Source organism: Argopecten irradians, chromosome 6, assembly GCF_041381155.1.
Source record: "Argopecten irradians isolate NY chromosome 6, Ai_NY, whole genome shotgun sequence".
NCBI classification, from domain to species: Eukaryota; Metazoa; Mollusca; class Bivalvia; order Pectinida; family Pectinidae; genus Argopecten; species Argopecten irradians.
This window is the reverse complement of record NC_091139.1, coordinates 22900179-22921693: the sequence shown is the minus strand read 5'-3', so window position 1 is coordinate 22921693 and position 21515 is coordinate 22900179. Positions and strand designations below refer to the sequence as shown.

The 21515-nt window shown below is 33.0% G+C and overlaps 2 protein-coding genes across 3 annotated transcripts in view; one reads left to right on the top strand and one right to left on the bottom strand.

The window, feature by feature from the left end:
- Nucleotides 1-16025, top strand: part of LOC138325357 (mutS protein homolog 5-like) — a 54470-nt gene extending 38445 nt beyond the window's left edge. For both annotated transcript variants that reach the window (XM_069270950.1, XM_069270951.1), the window contains exons 19-28: nucleotides 1674-1715; nucleotides 2195-2291; nucleotides 5068-5157; nucleotides 6209-6335; nucleotides 7778-7927; nucleotides 9255-9329; nucleotides 9955-10098; nucleotides 12221-12358; nucleotides 12844-12917; nucleotides 13159-16025. In XM_069270950.1, coding sequence (XP_069127051.1) covers nucleotides 1674-1715; nucleotides 2195-2291; nucleotides 5068-5157; nucleotides 6209-6335; nucleotides 7778-7927; nucleotides 9255-9329; nucleotides 9955-10098; nucleotides 12221-12358; nucleotides 12844-12917; nucleotides 13159-13264 — 1043 coding nt within the window. In that variant the 3' untranslated portion in view covers nucleotides 13265-16025. The remainder of the gene's footprint in view (nucleotides 1-1673; nucleotides 1716-2194; nucleotides 2292-5067; nucleotides 5158-6208; nucleotides 6336-7777; nucleotides 7928-9254; nucleotides 9330-9954; nucleotides 10099-12220; nucleotides 12359-12843; nucleotides 12918-13158) is intronic.
- LOC138325359 (cytosolic carboxypeptidase 6-like) overlaps nucleotides 14296-21515 on the bottom strand; it is a 32046-nt gene continuing 24826 nt past the window's right edge. The window contains exon 12 of the mRNA XM_069270953.1: nucleotides 14296-20240. Within this exon, the coding sequence (XP_069127054.1) occupies nucleotides 20114-20240 (127 nt within the window). The 3' untranslated portion in view covers nucleotides 14296-20113. The remainder of the gene's footprint in view (nucleotides 20241-21515) is intronic.

The following is a 21515-nucleotide window of genomic DNA, read 5'->3' as shown; positions in this document are numbered from 1 at the left end:
GCTTTAGTTGTGCATATTGCATTTTGGAACTGATCAGCCAACAAGATGGCCGAATGGCAGCCATCTTGAATTTTGATAGTTGAAGTTTGTTACCGCGATAGTCGACCCAATAAACGCCCATGTCCCTATAAGCGCCCCTCCTCCTTTTTGAGGCATCAATTTCAATTGTCTGGGTATAAATAAAGACCAAAACTACACAAAACTGTATAGGTTTGCAATCATTTCGTCTTATTGAGCACCTTTTCATTTTATCAATTTTTTAGCTCGCCTATTCGAAGAATAGGGGGAGCTAATGTTGTCACCCCGGCGTCTGCGTCGGCGTCAGCGTTGGCGTCCCATTTCACGTTAAAGTTTTTGAGCAAGTTTCTGTTTCGTCAATTGTTTAAGCTTATGTCATCATAAATGTTTATGATTTTATTTTCCTTATGTGTATGGATGCTGAACGTGATAATACAACCAATTTGGGGCCCTTTATGGGTTTTTTGAGTCTGTTAATTTGTCATATTTCCGCGTTCAAGTTTTTGAGCAAGTTTCTATTTTGTCTATTGTTTAAGCTTAAGTCACCATAAATGTTTATGATTTTATTTTCCTAATGTGTATGGATGCTGAACGTGATAATACAACCAATTTGGGGCCCTTTAGGGGGTTTTTGAGTCTGTTAATTTGTCATATTTCCATGTTTAAATAGTAAATACTTGAACATCAACTTCTTCTGAATAGGCGAGCTTTGCTGTTCTCCAACAGCTCTTGTTAAATGTCCTGTGTGCTTATTGGGTCGAAAACGATATGTAGGTTCCCCTGGGACCCTAGTTGTGCATGTTGCTTTTTGGACTGATCAGTCAACAAGTTCACCAACAGACAGCCATCTTGGATTTTGGTAGTTTAAAAAGTAGAGAAAATATTTCACTTTCTATTGTCAGACATAAATCATTCTATGGTGGGCGCTAAGATCCTGCTGGGATCTCTTGTTTATAGTTAATATTTATGTTTTGTTAAATGCACTCTTAGAATAGTTATTGACAATAAACCATTTTGAATTACAAATGTAAATGTATATACATGTATGTGTCCATCCAGTTTTCATATTATCCATATATAAAAAATAAATAAAATATTGACCCTGCATTGTACATATATGTATACATATTATATTTCTTTGATATTAAATACACATTAGTGAACAAATCTGAATGAAATGTCTGCAAAATGGGGATAGATTGCCATATAAATTTATAGCAGATATTGTATTATTACCCAATTTCTAATACCTTTATCAAAATTTAAGAAAATTAAGTACATTATCAATAAAACTCCAACTAACTGAGTCGACTGCCTTTTCCTAATCAGCAATTAAAGCATTATCTGGAATGTAATCAAAATAAAATTACTTACTCTATACAGAGTTTGCATTATTATTTTTTCACTATTTTACCAAATTATAAGATCATACTAAGCCATCTTATTGCCATTTATTTACATGCTCACATTAATCTATAAAGAGGCTGCAGGTGCTTGGGGCCAAAAAATGTTAACACAATTCTTTAATTATGACATTCTGTATCTAAACTTTGGCAAATTTTGTGAAAAATGCTTCAAAAAAATATTTTCATTATGGGTACACATTACACCATTTTAGAAATATTTTTATGTTAATTTGTCATATTGTCATTCAGAGTTGGATACCCTTCTGGGTGATACACAGTGTGAAATAACAGGTAGGCCTAAATGCTATCCTAATTAATAATTGACAGATAATTTTCGATGTTTAATCAAGACATTGTCTCACTAAACTTTTATGAATCTCATAAACTATTGTTTTTTTGGGCTGAAGAAGGCCCTATCGTGGCTGAATATATATTCCATAGAAATGATTTTTGATTTTACTTTGAATTTATTTTGGATTAGTAATATACTTGCTTTATACCATTTTCACCTCATCATAAACTATTGATTTTTGAAAGTATTTAAACCAATCAAGCAAACAAAAATTAGATAATTGATCGAATAAAAGGAGTACACTCATGACTGATCTGCTAAAATATGATTTTTCAAATTTAGTTGAATGCTGTTCGGGACAAAAGTCTTTATTTTATGTATACCTAAATGGTTTTAATATGAAGAACAAAAAAAACCAGCAGGCTTTTGCCTTGATTTAGCGTAAAATTTGAGCCAAACACTTCACATTTATTTGCAGATCAGGAAAACAGCATTATGCATAAGTTGCAAAACACCATCCTTGAGCATTCCAGGGTACTTATCGATGTGATGGACCTGTGCGCTGAACTGGACTGGTATTATTTTACAATTATAGCTCAATTAATATGGGTTTTTTGTAATTCTCAAAACAACTTAGGTAAAGTACAATTTACCGTCGATTAGTCTCACCTTCCGGTGATTATTAACTCACAAAAAATTCATGTGAAATGATGATGTCATAATTCACGGATGGTGGGACTAATCGACGGTAAATTGTACTTCACCCACATCGTTTTAGGATCTCGAAACCTCTGTATTACACCTTGTTAGAAATGAATCAAAGTGCCAAGGCCACTCATAGATGCTGTGAATGAAGGACTCAAACAAAGGAATTAATAAAGAAATTGGTTATTCATTTAAATATAGAATTTAGTAAACTATACATAAGTGTGCAGTGTTGAATTTCGGAATTTAACAAAAAATATTTACGATATACCCTATTTATTTTATGATATATGAAGTTTTTCAAGAACAATAAGTCGAATAACTTATTATCCTGAAAAAAACTGTAATATTTTATTTTTTAAATTATTTTTGAAATAACGATTTCAACACCAATGAAACCAGAAACACAAATACATATATGTATATATGTTTCTAATAAAACTGTTCAGAATCTGAGTATCATTTTTTATAATTCTTTATTAATTACTAAATTATCAATTTCATCAATGTTTCTTCAAAGACAAAAAAATAATAAGTGAACATTTTCGTATCTTGATATCCACTTAACATTGAAGAATATTTTCGGAAATATATAACATTAGAAATATCACCATTTCCGGATATGTTTTGGTTTCCTTTTTAGAAAACTAACATGGGTTGCTTTGACGACTTTTGACTAATAAATCATAGCCAGATACTTTTGCCAAATAAAAGGTACACTATTTCATTACGTATATCACTCAGATTTCTTTTTAAATTCACAAGAACGCTAGCCGTTAACATCAAGAAAACTTCATGTAATGTATCGGACTTTAGCAAGTCTTCGTAAGCCTAACAGTAACTGGTTGGCGAGATATTATCGTGCAGAACTTTATCGTGTGTCAAGTAAAGGGTACATTATTCGGTTACTTATAACAGTCAAATTTCTTTTGAATCCATAAGAACGCTAACATCATGAAAACTCCCTGCAATACATCGGACTTTAGCAAGTCTTCATAAGGCTACCGTACATAATATAGATCTATTTATGTTAATACATTTATTAAGGACAGTCATATTAGCTTGAAGCTATCATCAAGACTGGAAAAACAGTGCGAACAGTGCGAACAGTACATTACACGGCAATATAAGTTTATTTAGTCACTTTTAAGTTGCCCGTACATAAATAGATCTATATTATCATTATATTTTGTAATTTTATGTTGATAGATTTGGTACTTTTCCCCTTTCAATATACCGCAGTTGTCGATAAACAAAAGACAGAACTCCCAGTGACAGATCAAGGGAGGAAAACGTACGTACTAAAAACTATTAACTTTTACTGCGCAATAATATCTCAGATATAGTTCGTCAATACAACCAACACAAAAAACTTTATAAGCGTTATAAGAACTTTCTTTTGCAGTTACCTTCCTAACATTTGATTACAATAATCGATCATTAGCATGAATTACGTAAAATTTAAATAAACATACACAATCCAAAATCCATCGAAAGTCTGTCGCGGAGGAAGACAGCGAAGAAGGCGTTGTTCGTGATTTTCGGGAGACCAGTGTTCTCGGAGTAATACAAATATCATAGAGTCCCAACTGAATACTTAAAACACTCCATTCATGGTGTATACATATGTACAAATTCTATGTCTGTGGTTTTGAATATTGGGGTTTTATTTTTTCATACTATCAAGTATTATGTGAAATGAACAAAACAACTTTTAAATTTCATCGCGGAGTGGTTTCATTGTTTTGATGTGCACAGGCTCGCCGAGCGTACCTAAGAATGCTGTTTCACAGCATTAGAAATTAAAAAAAAAAAAAACGTGACTCCTTTAGTAAATGAGATATGAAACTGAATTTTGATAACGAAGAGATGGACCAACTGTGCTGCCCTGTATTGTGTTGTGTTTATTTAGAAAATATATATAGCTTTTTTGGTCACTTGAACAATCCTCTTTTGTGCTACCTAAATCTGATTTTAATCCAAATGGCTGATGTCTAATTCTTTACTTCATTTAATGTTATACATGTACTTTGCTAAATATGAACTTGTAAGACCTAGACTTTACTAAAAAAAAATGTAGATTCATAAAAAGGTAAGGCGCATATCGGCTTAATTCGACCTTAAGATAACCGTTATCAGAATCCAAAAATAAATATCAAAATATGATATTTCGGTTACATATGCATTACATGCATATAACCATGGATATGTCAGTAAATGATCTTATTTTTTTGGCTTACAATGGGCTGAACAACAGGGAGTTGGTCCCAGGTCAATATCAGTTAAGGAGGTAGTAGATTTTCTAGAATTGGTTTTTACAGAAAAAAAAATATTTGAAAATTTTGTTCTATTTAGGTAACTATTTCCATTTTTCATCCCATTCAAATAAGGTTGGGAATGATCAATCCACAAACACAAAAGAGTTCACGATGCATGTGTCCAAAACCTGGAGTGATTTATCCTTCTCATCTACGTCCCTAGTTTAACGCACAAATTTTACTGTAAAATTATTACAAAAACATGGATTACAATGTGGTTACTTTTGCACTTGACAATAATGTTTGTTAGGAGTACAATACTTTGATTCCACAGTGAAGTTTCCATTTAAAGCCATCAGTAGTCACAGGTGTATATGTTAATGTTTAGTCTAGTCACCCTGGCCCAGTGTGCGCGGGATTATAACTATGTGAGACCAAAGCTAGTCCAGGAGACTATCATCAACGTCAAACAAGGCAGGTCAGTCCATTTTCTTTTCTTGATAAAACATTTTCAATTAAATTTGTATTGATAAATATTCAATACCGTATTTGACCCAAAGAGGGCACCTTCCCTAATCAGGGTGACCATAAAATGTTTCTGCATTTGTCATGACGTTGACGTTTGTAACTTTTCAAAACAAAACGTGATAAGATACTGAAACGTTGATACAAGTATTACTTGCTGGTTCACCATTGTCATACATGATGATTGTCCAATAAAATATGAGTTTAGAAAAAAAGTTATATAAGTCGAAAATTGTAACCATTAATAATAGTACGTAATACATTGGCTTGAAAAATTGCAGACTCTAATTTACTGTTATTTTCAGTGATAGCGTTGACTAGAAGAATGCTATAAAACTATTAATTAAGGTCGATAAAATATAGATATAACTGAGTAAAGTTGGTGATAAAATATGAAATGTATACATGATTTAAAGGTATTAAGTATTTATACTTGCCTATATGTGGTGGTCATCAGGTGCATTTTCTGCGATTTTGTCGAGCGAATTGGCCGTATTTCGAAGGCAATATTCGGTAATATAGATTCAGCTAATTACAAAGACGACTTTCAGTTTTGACAAAATGCTGATTTTAAAATGGTTACACAGTTGAAAAACTTAATTTATCGATTCCTTTGAACTGTAGGATACTTGACTTCAAAAGTATAGTCTGTTTCATAAAACTTATTAGGTCTAATATGATATATACATGTATACATGTATATGGTATTCCATTTCATCAGAAAACTTTTGGCTCATATGTGAAATTTTAACTTAGGTCTTATATGGTATTCCATATTTTCTAAAAAAAAAAATGACTCAGTAGTGAAATTTTAACAAATGACTTTAGAATAGCTTAAATTCATACATTAATGGTCTATTCTTTGACATTGTAGGAGCTTTTGATTAGCAATAATTAATACTGATTTACTTAGAGATCAAGCTTTAACCTGAAGAGGAAATCTCTACATGTAGTTTGTCATGGATTAGATTATGAGATTAGAAATATTAAATATGTTGTTGCAGACATCCTCTCCAGGAGCTGTGTTGCAGTCCTTTTGTGCCTAACGACATCTTGAGTAGTTATGAAAATGGCAAGATCAAAATCCTGACTGGTCCTAATGCTTCTGGGAAAAGTGTCTACCTTAGACAGGTACGTGAATATATTGAAATGATATATTTCACGGAAAAATGGCGACCAACCATGCCATTTCGGGCGTATTTTCCTCATAGGACATCTTATGTTGTCATTCAGTCCGTATAATGTATAGCCTAAAACCATCTGTGTAATGGTATTTATTTAACTGGGTACTCTCTTCTACGAAATCATAGCAGTTTTGGAGAACATTCTGTAGAAAGATAATGCAATCGACAATTTCGGTTTGTTTCACGGACAGAGGAATATGTACTTAAATTAACATTTCCTCTACATAATTTCACATATATTACACAATGTGTTTTTGAGGTTTATCATTTCATTTTCAAATATAGTAGTTGTACATTATAAAAGTGCAAATTAAATCTAAATGATGCACATGATATTGTGATATATTTTGAATGGTAATTTAAGCAGTCCTACTTGGGAAATATGTCCAAAATGGCTTGGTTTGTTGCCATTTTTCCATGAAACATATCATTTCCAGTCACATGCTCTCCACACTGTTAATTTTCTCTGGAAATATTTGAAAATTCTTCATTTGTTTCACTGCTCTTCCTACAAGTGTTTGTACAAGTTCAGAACGTACTCTTGTATGCAGTGATTAATGATGTCATCAAAATCTTCGGTACTCTCTGGGCAATAACTGCATTTAAAGTTATCAGCTGTCTGGCCTGCGTAAATTTTTTATTCAAACAATTTCTTCTCAATAACCGAAAAGCCCAGAAGGCTACTGATATTTGGCCTGTAGCATATGCTACCAAGTTTGTTCAAATGAATGAGACCTTGACCGCCATTCAAGGTCACACGGGTCAGATAGGCTAAATCTTTAAACGACTTAAATAAATAGTTTTTCTGGTCCGGGGAATTCCCAAGTGAAAATTCCATTATATCCTAAAATAAAACACTAGAAACATTTGAAGATGAAAGGGGTAGGCGGATGGCAGTATGCTAGGGTGGCAGAATTAATGGGTGAATACATGGATTCAGGTTCCCAAAACGACGTGGGTAATGTACAATTTACTGTCGATTAGTCCCACCTGCCAGTGATGATGAAGTCACAAAAATCAGGTTAAATGATGATGTCATAATCACCAGATGGTGGGACTAATCGGCTGTAAATTGTACATATTACCCACGTCGTTTTCGGATCTCAAAACCCCCGTATTAAAGAGTGCAGATATCCACTCTAAGGGACAAGCTGGCAGTATATGAGGGTGGCGGCAATATCAAGAGGCAATAGGTCAAGGGTTAACTGTATGCTTATAAGGAAGTACCCAGAGGTTCATTATAACAGTATTTTACTATACGTGTACATCAAAAGCAAAACACAACAATGGCTAAGTAAGGCTAAATCAGAATTAACTGTCTAGCAGGAAAATGCCTCATGCTGCCTAGTGCCTGATGAAAAGTGATTATCATGTAACTTTTGGTTTTAGGTCGGTCTGATTGTATACCTCGCCCACATTGGCAGTTTTGTGCCCGCAGAACAAGCAACCATTGGAATGTTTGACAGGATCTTCACACGCATACATTCTCTAGAGAGTGTCTCAGTCGGACTCTCCACTTTTATGATCGACATCAATCAGGTGAAGAATAGCTATTAGGGGTGCCACAATATGGTAAAATGCTATTGCGATATATTGCAATATTGTGTTGATTTATTGCAATATGTATAGCAATATATTGACCCCCATGCACGTAGAACTTGGATCAAAACTTTACTGTGAACCAAATTATTTTTTCAATATGAATTTATACAAAATCTTGACTTTTGTATGTTTTCATGATTCATTTGAAGCAACACAATCTACAGTTAACACAAATGGTTCATTTATTATCATTGTATTTTTAAACTTGAATGAAAGGTTGATAAACAAAATCAATAACAACCAGAAAAACATGACATATCTTGTCATCTAAAATATATAAAATAAATCAAAAATGAAACAACTATCTACTATCATGATTTTGAATTATTACCAATTGTAATGAATATTGAATGTGTTGAATGAGAAAGATTAGAATGTAATCAATGTATTCAAAAAACATAAAGATTAAAGACATTTTCTCATTTTCATCAAGACACACGGCATCATTTGTTTTAAAAGATTCCAGTCCATGACTCATGATAAATTTTGTTAACCGTGTTTTGTTTTGCCATGCTGTTTTGAATCAATGTTAGTTCGATGTTTGTTTGCGTGTGGCAATGGCACGTCGGCTTACAAACACCCAAGTGATGCAGACTTTGATCAGTCAGTCAAAATTTCCAAGAAACGTGAAAATGAAAGCAGGCAACATATAATAACCAAATACTTCGCATGACGAACGGTAATAACATTAAACACAAGTCTTGTATGTATCGTTGAAAAAGCGGTACATAGCATTATACATATTATTACATAACATATTTTATCGTTTTCCAATGTATTGCAATATAACGATATACTGGTAAACTGCAGCACCATTATATAGCTAATAACTTTGTAATTGGTGATGCAAGAAAAGCAACTCATATTTTTAGCGCACCTGCAGGTGAGCTTATGCCATGGTGCGGTGTCCTTCGTCCAGCAGTGAGTCAGCTTTTCTATTTAAACAACATCTTCCCTAAAAGTTGGAGACCTAGAGTCCTGATATTTGGCTTATAGCTTGCTTGGATGAAGGGCTACAAAATTCATTCTTAAATGAATGACCTTGACCTTAATTCAAAGTCACAGGAGTCAAATAGGTTGAAATCTTTAAACAACTTTCTATCAAGAAACAAGAGCCTAAACACCTTATATTACCTGGTTCATACATAGAAAGTCCTAATGACTCGTTACCAGATAGCAGGTGAGCAGTTCAGGCCCATTGGGCCCTTGTTTAAAGAGTGTAAAGGATGAATTATAATGTAGAATTTCAATGTAATTTTTTCAGATCACTGAGAGTTTGAGAAATGCTACAGATAAATCATTGGTTCTTGTGGATGAGTTTGGCAAAGGCACATCAATGGTAAATAGATCACTCTAAAGATTCATGCTTGATATTATCCATATGGCTTAGGATATTATAAAAAAAAATCCAACAAATCTAACCCTATAATATATATCAATGTACTTTGTCTATATAATCTCTCTTTAATTTTGGATATAATCTTAACATTTTGTTGTAACTAGATTTACTGAATCGTATAATAGTCTCTCTGATAAGGTTACACTTAACAAAATCCTCAACAGTGGTGTGAATGCACAACTGTACACGCTGTATGATGTGGGTGGTATGGACCTTCAATACCGATCGTCGTTGTTCTATAATAAGAAACCAATGCATTATCGTCTAAATCAAAACATACAAAGTGATTTTGATATGTCTTTCACATATATATGTTAATCTTATACTTTGTGTAATGATACATGCATTAATCACTGGAAATGGAAATAAATTCTAAGATATATTAAAAACAATCATTTAAACAGAATATTAGAGGATTTTTTATCATTTGCTTGAACATTGTTGTAGACACCCAAACATGTACAGATCTGTTGTCGATCTCGAACAATATATATTCCAATGAAAACAATATTTTTTGTGTCTACAATTTAAGAAACTTACAAAACCTCAGTACATCTATTTCCAGACAGATGGACTGTCTCTGCTGTGCTCCAGCATTTCGTACTGGGATGATATGAAGAGGGCGTGTCCCCATGTGGTCGTATCAACTCACTTTCACAGCATGATCCATCAACATCTACTGCCTTTGTCAGCAAACATCAAGTACCTGGTAAGACATGTCTGATGGAATATGTTAAATTTTCAAAGTCTACAAGAAATTCTCATTGGACAATTTGACAGGCTTTTTACCGACAGACAAGGAATTAGGTCAAGGTCATTCATATAGATAAAAATATTCATGATAACCCTTTAACTCAGGATGTAACATGTCCAATATATGGTCTCTAGGCCTTTTAGAACTTGACAAAAAGTAGTGTAAAGGTTTAAGGTTATTTGGCCCATGTGACCTTGAATGAAGATCATAGTCATATTAATAAACTTGATAGCCCTTTATCTCAGCATACTATAGATCCAATACTAGGTCTATAGGCCGCGATTTGCTTTCGTTTTTGAATGTCATAATAGTTGCAGGATAAACAGAATACATGGTTAGTATCTTACAATACAAGGTTTATTTTGGTGCGAGATTTAGAAAAGCCGATATGACTCAGCAAAGCCTTGTCATCTCAGCTTTCGTGACGAGGCTTTGCCAAGTCATCTCGGCTTTCCTAAGTCTCGCACCAAAATAAACCTTGTATTGTAAGATACTAACCATGTATTCTCTATAAGTTTTAAACCGGAAGTTAGGTAATTGCCACCATATTGGATTTTTGACCACCATAAGAATGCTGCTGTCACACCTTCAACTTATGTCATACACCATGGTGACACGTTCATTTGTGTGTCTCTTACCATTTTGGACATCCTTTGTATACAACTTCGGATGCAGAAGAATGATAAAAACAGAACTAAAACAATAGGTCAATAATGGTGAAAAGCATTAATCATTTCGTTAAATTTAAAAGGATTATGACTGCAGAAAGCCTACATAAGGTACATCTCAAAAGTTTATACTTGCAATAAAAAACAGATTAACGGGCAAATTTTAAGTAACCTTGACAACAATTTGCAGTAACGAGCTTATGTCATGGTGCAGAGTTCATCGTCTGTCCGTCAACAGTGCATGATAACCTGTGTATACATGTGTTTGTTTTAGACCATGGACACCTTACATGATAACCTGTGTATACATGTGTTTGTTTTAGACCATGGACACCTTACATGATAACCTGTGTATACATGTGTTTGTTTTAGACCATGGACACCTTACATGATAACCTGTGTATACATGTGTTTGTTTTAGACCATGGACACCTTACATGATAACCTGTGTATACATGTGTTTGTTTTAGACCATGGACACCATACATGATAACCTGTGTATACATGTGTTTGTTTTAGACCATGGACACCATACATGATAACCTGTGTATACATGTGTTTGTTTTAGACCATGGACACCATACATGATAACCTGTATATACATGTGTTTGTTTTAGACCATGGACACCATACATGATAACCTGTGTATACATGTGTTTGTTTTAGACCATGGACACCATACATGATAACCTGTATATACATGTGTTTGTTTTAGACCATGGACACCATACATGATAACCTGTGTATACATGTGTTTGTTTTAGACCATGGACACCATACATGATAACCTGTGTATACATGTGTTTGTTTTAGACCATGGACACCATACATGATAACCTGTGTATACATGTGTTTGTTTTAGACCATGGACACCATACATGATAACCTGTGTATACATGTGTTTGTTTTAGACCATGGACACCATACATGATAACCTGTATATACATGTGTTTGTTTTAGACCATGGACACCATACATGATAACCTGTGTATACATGTGTTTGTTTTAGACCATGGACACCATACATGATAACCTGTGTATACATGTGTTTGTTTTAGACCATGGACACCATACATGATAACCTGTGTATACATGTGTTTGTTTTAGACCATGGACACCATACATGATAAATGTGTAACTTGTGTATACATGTGTTTGTTTTAGACCATGGACACCATACATGATAACCTGTGTATACATGTGTTTGTTTTAGACCATGGACACCTTACATGATAACCTGTGTATACATGTGTTTGTTTTAGACCATGGACACCTTACATGATAACCTGTGTATACATGTGTTTGTTTTAGACCATGGACACCTTACATGATAACCTGTGTATACATGTGTTTGTTTTAGACCATGGACACCTTACATGATAACCTGTGTATACATGTGTTTGTTTTAGACCATGGACACCATACATGATAATGAGGAGTTACTTTTCTTGTATCAACTCAAAGAGGGTCACACCAGCTCAAGCTACGCCAGCAACATTGCAGGCAAATCAGGCCTGCCCGATGAAATTGTCAAACGAAGTATTGAAGTAAGTAGTCAAACAAAATATACAATGTAAAGTAAGATTATCAAATGATGAAAGACATGGTATAGTCTATGCCCCAAAGGGAAATATGTAGACAAAATTTATCTTAAAGTGCATCATCTTTTTAACATCTTGAGCCATGTATGCAGGTGAGATGTTTTAACGTTATTTTTAAATACACTACATGGTCTATTTTACACATTTTTGTCACAATGTCTTACCTATAATTATGAATATTATTGATATTTTCCATACATTTATTTTTGTAAGTAGATTACAAAATCACAGTGGTTTACAAGCCATTAACATGAAAATATATATAAAATATCTGAAATTACGTTACTCTTGTTTGGAGATGTTGCGAAAGTGCGAAAATCAGCCCACCATGAATTGTTACTAAGAAGGCCCCCCACAACAAAGGGAGTATACTAGAATCAGAAGATTTTTCAGTTGTATAACATAATCCAAGTCTGCCTAAATCTCTGCAGGTGTGTGAACTCATAAAAGAAAACAAACCTGTGTACAGAGTGGACAGTCCTGGTGTTGATGTCCAGTTCAAACGGTCAGTGGAATGAAATATGTTTTAAATATGGGTTATGTCTATCATAAAAAAAAAATGTTTTCATGCAATTAGATTTGGAGGAAAAACACAAAAAAGTGTATAAATATTTCATGAAATAAAATTGAAATTTGTCCCCCATTTGTTAAGATATCCAGAACAAGACCTTTGTAATGTCTTATCAATTTGTAAAGAACGTGTAACTATATGAGTTGCCTGACTATTTTTTTACCCTTTGTTACAGATGTGAAGACATAGTGAATAGGTTCCTTGAGCTTGATCTTGATAAAGATGACCTCCAGGTATTTCTCCATGATGTTGTACTTCCAGCATCTCAGGGACTCCTCTAGCTGTTTTTTACTGTGTACCATGAAATCATTTCAGACATTCAGACACAGAACATGTTAAGAGGTTTAATTTGTGGAACAATGTGTATACATTTGATACTGTATTTATTGTTTTAGGCCAATAAGAGGTACAGTAAAACACGGTTATAAAGAACCTCTGGGTACCAACAAATTATCTTTGTTATAAGCGTAGTTCATTCTACACCTATTACAGACATATTATGACAACTTTGACAGAGAATGAAAAGTACAACATTATAACCACGATTTCATTGTGACGGTGTTCGTTATAGACATGTTTTACTGTATAACTGCCATATTTCTAAACTGCCAAACTTCTAATGCTCTTGTACATCTGGTTTTATTACAATAACTGTTTCTGCGTAAAGGATAAAATCACCACAAAATTGTGTAGTTTGGAGTCCAAAGTAAGTGAATATATTATAGAAATAATTAAATGTACAGAAGATTATACATATCTTCTAAAGTGCATTCAAATCACCATTTGGTCTATAGATAAGTGGCTCCTATGATTTAGTTGTATTCAGTGCATCCATAGGACATGGTTTCACATGATTTTTGTAATTGTTTGTAAATGATACTTGTCGAAAAAGATACCAGGAATAAAAATTAATATTGAAGTGATACATTTTAAACCAGTATTGATTTTTGTTTATAATTGATTATAATAAAACTTGTATCTGGTGTGCTTTAATGGAGAGAACCTTCAGCAGATTGTTATAGACATCCTCATTTTCTATTTACAAAAGAAATTGCTCTTCATTTAACGTAGTTATGAATATCAATAAAAATGCAATTTGCCATCATAAAATGATGAGTTAATTGAAGTTTGTTACGGCTATTTCTCAGAGAGTACGGAAGAGATCTGTCTCAAGCTTTATATGCAGTTTTCTCTAGGGCTCTAGTTAGTATCCCCCCCAAAGCTACATCAAAGGCTGCACTGGCTGATATCAAAGGAAAATCAGTCGTCGCCGTCGCGGTGCAAAACACAAAAACGCTTGAATGATTAGACATCAATTGAATGCAATATTCTTCAAAATATCTTTTATTTGTGAGACTGACAAAAATAAGTTATACAATATACAGTTCAAATCATATGTACATGTAATGCTGGAAAATACCAAGTATTAGAAATATCACATTTATTATCACAAATATAGTGTCTAGTAAAAACTTTGATCATATATATGTCCCTCAAACAAAAAGGGTGACATTGTTTTCATCTTTTTCTTATCATAAGTTAAGTTCAATAATGATTGTAATGTATACAGCTTAATTAAGTGTATTTAGGATATTAGTACCTCTATTTCCTGCTATTAGATCAGCCCCTCAGATATTATAACAATATCCCTATGTAAAGGACTCCATGCTTAAACTGGAGATTAATGGTTTGTAAGAAAATCTAGTAAATTCTCATATTTTTTTAAGACAGATAATGTTATCTAATAGCTGGAAATATATACAGTCTGTACATATCTTTTCTTTTTTACACTGATTTCTTATATCATATTCGTTATGATTTAAATACAGTAATATTTAAGAGTTACCTCCCTTACAACACTGGCATTTGTGTCCTGTTGAGATATTGACCGACTATTTTCTGGCCATGTGACACAAGCGTAAGTTCACCATGTCTGTGTTATTTTCATTCATCATAATGAAAATGAATTGTGGTGCCAAAAACAAAGATTAGACTCACTCTATGTATATGTGTTAAATTGTTTCCGGTGGTGCATAATGACCTAGTGACCTGCCTAAAATATGCCTCTGAGTATATATATTGTAGACATTTTTACGGGAGCTGTTTTTCCTCACAACTCTTAAAGATGCTCCACCGCTGACAGAGCATAAACAATAATCATCATTTGAACAATAATTGGTGTTTGATTGTGTATATATATGTCTAATTAACACAAAAAATTATATAAAATAATTTGTTTTGCTTCTGCTGCATGTGCAATCCTTACCAGCTGTACTCTATTCTATATTTGACAGAGTGCCACAGATTTTTTTCGGGATGCAATTAATTATTTCTAATATTATTATCTTCAAGTAAAATTGGAAGCTCAAACTTTTCAATGGTGGTAATGGTGTAATGTAAGTAACTTTTGTAACTGAAGAAAAATACTAATTTTTTGATAGAGAAAAAATACCATTTGTCAGCGGTGGAGCATCTTTAATTTGGAAGCTAAGATAACTTCTATAACTGCATCAAGGATAATTGGCTATATAATTTTATCAGAGTTTTATGTGATTGCAAATAGAAATACTGCGTAAGTTGGGATATTTGCACGTACTTACAGAGGATAGAAACTGAAGATTGTCAGCTATGACAGATCTTGTCAAATGCGGTCAATAATATATAAGTATCAAAAACGATATCAACATACCAAAGTCCAATCATTAGTGATTAAAACATTAATGGATAAGAAGTTGATGAATGGAAAGACGCCAGACTCCACAGAATGACATAAAAAAAATTGAATATCTCAAGTAAAGCTAAAATAAATTGAATATCACATCAAAAATAATTCTCTATCACAAACAATTGGACGGAAGTAAGTGTAAATATAACAATTAGCATGCCATATCATATATACATCAGCTATTTTACAGCAATAGAATTATAGAATCATCAGATATATCTATTATCTACATAAATCCAGTTTATATTTCAAAAAGAAATACAATTCAGCTTACAATACCAAGTGTTACTATAAGCAGGAGTTGTTGGGTTTTTTTTTTTAAATAAAATACATTATGTATGTCCTTGAACTTTCATGTGTAAATGAAAGTGCATACTAGGTAATAATTTGAGTAATTTTCAAACTTCAGCAATGATATGCTAGCATCAGTATCTTCTTCCTAATAATGATTCTGTAGGAAAGTTGTTTGCTGTGTATCATTGAATCAGGGACATTTAAAACCAATGTACCCGTAACTGAAAACTAAAGCCAGATCACCACACACTTACACAATAGACAGGTTTCAATATTTTATGCAGAATTTCTCAGTTATTCAAAATTTCCACACTTCTCTCTTCATAACTAAGGACAAGATTCAATGGATTAGTGAGACTTAACAATTATTCATGAACAAGAGGCCAATAGGCCTTAATGGTCACCCAAGTTCAGACACAGAGTAAAACAAAAAATGTATCAACAATATTTATATAGGCCCACCAGGCTCTTAGGTCAATGATTTTTTTTCCAATTTGACCTTTAAATCTTTGAATAGTGTTTCATTCCGTTACATCTGTGAATATAATTTACTTTTTGATTGGCCTTATGCCACAGAAGGTTTGTGCAAAAATATGAATTGCTTACAGACATACGACGATGGACAAAAGGGGATTAGATAAAGTCTCAAGTGACCTTAAAATTTATATCAATAACTGGAGATCATCCAAACAAAATGTATAGTACCTTACATGAATATGATCTAAATGAAATACTTATTACAATGAATGAATATATATGTTGTACATTAATTTTATTAAAAATTCTTAAGTTAAATAACATGTTCAAAATTTACAAAATAAAAAATAAAACCAAGCAGGATTTTTACCAAATGGAGAACTATCACAGTCAATATTTAAAATAATTTGGAATGTACAACACAGAGATGATAAAGGAATTTCATGAAATGAGATTTTATGAAACGAGACTAAAAAGTTTTTTGCGAGCCTTGGTGGATTCAATCCATGGTGCTTTTGATCTCAAATATATATATATGGTTACCTAACACAACCAATAAAATCATTTCCCATAACGTTTTGATAACAACACTGTTATATTCGTCGGACATAAATGAACAGTATAATGTGTTTACACTGAGGAGGCACATAGGTGTTCTCACCAACCTGAATGAATACATTTCAAAGAATCTCAACATCAAAAATCAAGGACGCTGCTATTTTCATTTTTTTCGATAAACATTTCCAAGAAAACCTTGACTGTAATTAATTCTACAAACAGCAAAATTGAACAATATTTTCAATGCAAGTCTCAGTGGTTACATCCTTCCCAATTATATTAGTCTTGTTTTCTGAAATTGGTGTGAAATTTCATGAGAAATTTATGTTTTTGTTGATGTCGTGACATCACGAGGATATATTGCAGGTGGGTATACGTAGACATGTAATATAACCTCAGAAAACATGAGTGTATTGCATGGGACAATCCAGTGATTTTTTCTCACACCTACAGGCATAGACTGAGGCTGTATTACATGGCTAACAATGCAATACAACCTCATGACATCATTGTGTATAATTACTATTAACTTAATAAAATTTGAACTTCATTTTTAGAAAACAGACTGGATTTATTTACTGAAATGGAAGTAAATAGTAAGATTTGCGATAAAAATATCAAACAATTTTCAAGTATAAAGAATTGACATACAATCAAGGTGCATGTATGTATGGGGATATTACATCCACATGGAAGTCTTATTATTAGGACAGTATTGCTCCTTTCTTATCATTAAGGACAAACAATATAATTTTACGATACATAATTACAGTATTTTGTGGATAAAGTTTAAGACTTTGTGTAGATCATGTACACATTCAGTTACTACTTCAGTATATACATACATATAACGTACCATACATCTTGTACAAAACAAAGGGGCAATAACTAGATTCACAGTGGGGAAACGACGTACCTCACACCATTGACCATTCGCCAGCTGTAAATCAAAGACCTCAAGCACTGCATGTGAATTTGCATTAACATTTTGCTCTGACATTGAATGGATACAGGGGCATGTGCCAGTACAAGGCATGACTACATAACACTTGGCGAATGGTACACTAGAGAACAAACAAAATCTTCATAAAATTCTGAACATTAAAGGATGTAATGATTTCATAACATTACAAAAATAAACATCATCATTGTTCAAATACTGGAATATTTTTGTGCTTTTATTTAAAGCAACAATAACAAAGTGATCAGCACACACTAATTATGTGACAAACTGTTTTCCTTCCATACCTACAACAGCTGTATATCAATCACATGTCACCATCAAACCTTCATCATCCCATCCTAGTGCATCATGTATTTAAAGCTACTATGAAACCACACCATAGCATTAATGTCTACGCCAAACGCATCAAAAACACACTTGACAACAGAGGCAAATGTATAGGATGGCCAGAATTAATAGACATCAGTAAATATTAGAATCTTTTTACTTGTAATAATAATACTTTATTTATTGAGGGTGGCATATTTAGCATGGAGCTAATCTTCTATATGGCCTTCATATATAAACACAAACAAATTGACATGAATCAATAAAATACATCACAAGTACATTTGTATATGATAACAAGTTATAAGATATAATGGACACAAGTGATATGGAATGAAACACATTACAGGTTACTGTTTCATATATATTGTACAGTACATTCCTTTGGGTATCAAAAACAAAATGATGTTATATATAAAGACCAGGGTAAATACTGTTCTGATACAGAAAGTACTATGTAAGTTGAAGTTTGATAGTACATAATTTGTTAACTAAAGTACTATGTAAGTTGAAGTTTGATAGTACATAATTTGTTAACTAATGTACTATGTAAGTTGAAGTTTGATAGTACATAATTTGTTAACTAATGTACTATGTAAGTTGAAGTTTGATAGTACATAATTTGTTAACTAATGTACTATGTAAGTTGAAGTTTGATAGTACATTTGTTAACTAAAGTACTATGTAAGTTGAAGTTTGATAGTACATTTGTTAACTAAAGTACTATGTAAGTTGAAGTTTGATAGTACATAATTTGTTAACCCGTTTAAAACTTACAAAGGATGTTTGTTACATCAGATGGAATATTATTCCAGGACACAAAACGCACTGGTAGAACAAAATTCTAATTGTGTTTTAAAGATGGTGGCTGTGGTGGCCATCTTGGATTTCCAATCGACCCGAAAAATAACAACACTTTCTCATAACCACGTCAAGATAATTGCAGGCAAGTTTCAGCAAAATCGCACCAGTAGTACTTGAGAAGAAGTTCAAAATGTGTTTTCAAGATGGCAACTGTATATAGCAGCCATCTTGGATTTCAAAAAGACCCAAAAAATAACAACACTTTGTTGGGACCATGTCTGGATCATTTCAGGCAATTTTCATCTAAATTACACTGTAGAACTGGAGAAGAAGTTCAAAATATCAAAAGTTTACATATGGCGGACGACAACGGACAAAGCATGATACCTATGTTTACTTTCCTAACTGTTTGGAGAGCAAGGTATCATTATACTTCATTTAGCTGGTATAAAACATTTGATAATTTGATACATAGAAGATATTACTTCGCTTGGAACTATAGTTGACAGACATGGCATGCTACAATCATTTCGGTTCAGTTTTCATTGGTTAGCTGAACCTGACCACATCCAATCATTTCGGTTCAGTTTTCATTGGTTAGCTGAACCTGACCACATCTAGTTAGAATTAGAAAGTAGAAACTTCCTTTATGAAATGAGAAATCCGCCAAGGGTTTACCCCTGGCTAGCGAAGTTGCCTTCCACCTTGAGTAACAATTCCCTAGGTTTTCCCTGTTATCTTAGGTCAAAGATTTGACTTTTCCATCAGTACCAATGCAATGAAACAATTTTATATTATTGAAAAGAACGCAGTTGGCACATTATAAGGAATGGGGGGAAAAAAGCATGAAAACAATAATTTTGAAGAGTTTGTCCTCAAGTATCAAGGTACTCTGATCTGGGACGTCAATAATCGTCTCAGACTAAGGTTAACCTTGATTATCATGTCCTAAACATCTACATACTACAGCTGGCTAGCACATCAATATTTCCTCATATCCCTGTCCCTTAGCTGCAGACGTATAGAGGTGGGTGGGTCACCAAATCCATTACAACTGTTGATACCAAAATCACCATGTCTGTTGTAAGTTCTTCTCCTGTCCTCATATCTGTAATCAAATTAATGTAAAATCAGTCTTTATTCAAAGGACATTTATTGCCAATTCATGTGTTTCATGTTTCACCTCTATAATACTTTCCATTTACATGAAATTGAAAGTTGCACACCAAGTTAACAAAACAACCATAAATTATATCCCTAATACTCTGAAATACCAGATTTAGCCTTCATTATGCTACAGGTCTGATATTTAGTCCAGTAAACATACCGTGTTACCCCAAAATAATTGCAACAGAATTTTTTCTTTGTTTTTCATACAGATGTGACTGTTTTATACAAGAAAAAAAGTCGCCACAAATAAAAGTTTGGGAAAGTGTTTTTCTTGACCCCCAAAACTTCCAAAAAATAGGGATATTTGCATAATTTGCTTACATTGAAGCCAAATATAAACTTACATGGTTATCATGAGAAACTAGAAAATTACTGTATGGCAAGAACGTTATAAGGATAGTACGAATTGCCAAAAATATAAGTTGAATCAACAAAGGAAAAAAATATGACAACATGAAAATTGCATAATTCCTTGTAACAGCCAAATATGCTTTGTTATTACAGTATAAATATTTTATTCCCTCAGCTGTATATGATGTGTATATACATTTTTTTGCATTGCAACAAATATATATACACATCAGTGTTTTGGTGAGAGCTGCCAGGGTTGGGGTGTCCTGGGGTCAACTTCCCGAACAGTATTGTCCTCACACAGGGGGGCTCTCCCACTGCATGCAACAAATTCAAAAGGTTTTGAGCCGTTTTCATTCTTCTTTATTTCTTGGATTGACTGAAATTATTGTATCATTTCAACTTATTTGTACTAATCTAAAGCTTGTCTTACTATATACCCGATTTCATATTTCAAGTATTGTAAAAATAGCAGATATTGTACTTTAAAAGTGGTCAAAAGTGTGATTTCTTTATATTTTCTTATTTTTCGGGTGTTGAAAAAACGACCTTCTGAACATATGATTTTTGGAGACCTTTTTCATGGTAAAATACTAAGATCCTCTAATCCAAAAAGCAGAAAATAAATTCTGTTGCAATTAGTTGGAGGTTAGGCTCTATTTTTTGTATTTTTACTGGACTAATTAGGTCTCTAGGCCTTTAGAAGAAGATTGTATACATGGTAATGATTTTTTCGAAAATTGCTTTTTTGAACTTTGACCCTTATTTCCAACCGTTTTACAGAAAAGTGTTTCTTTACTTATTTGCTCCTTTTTTATTCTACATAAAATATCCAAAACAGAAAGAAAATCGTCAAGCCGTT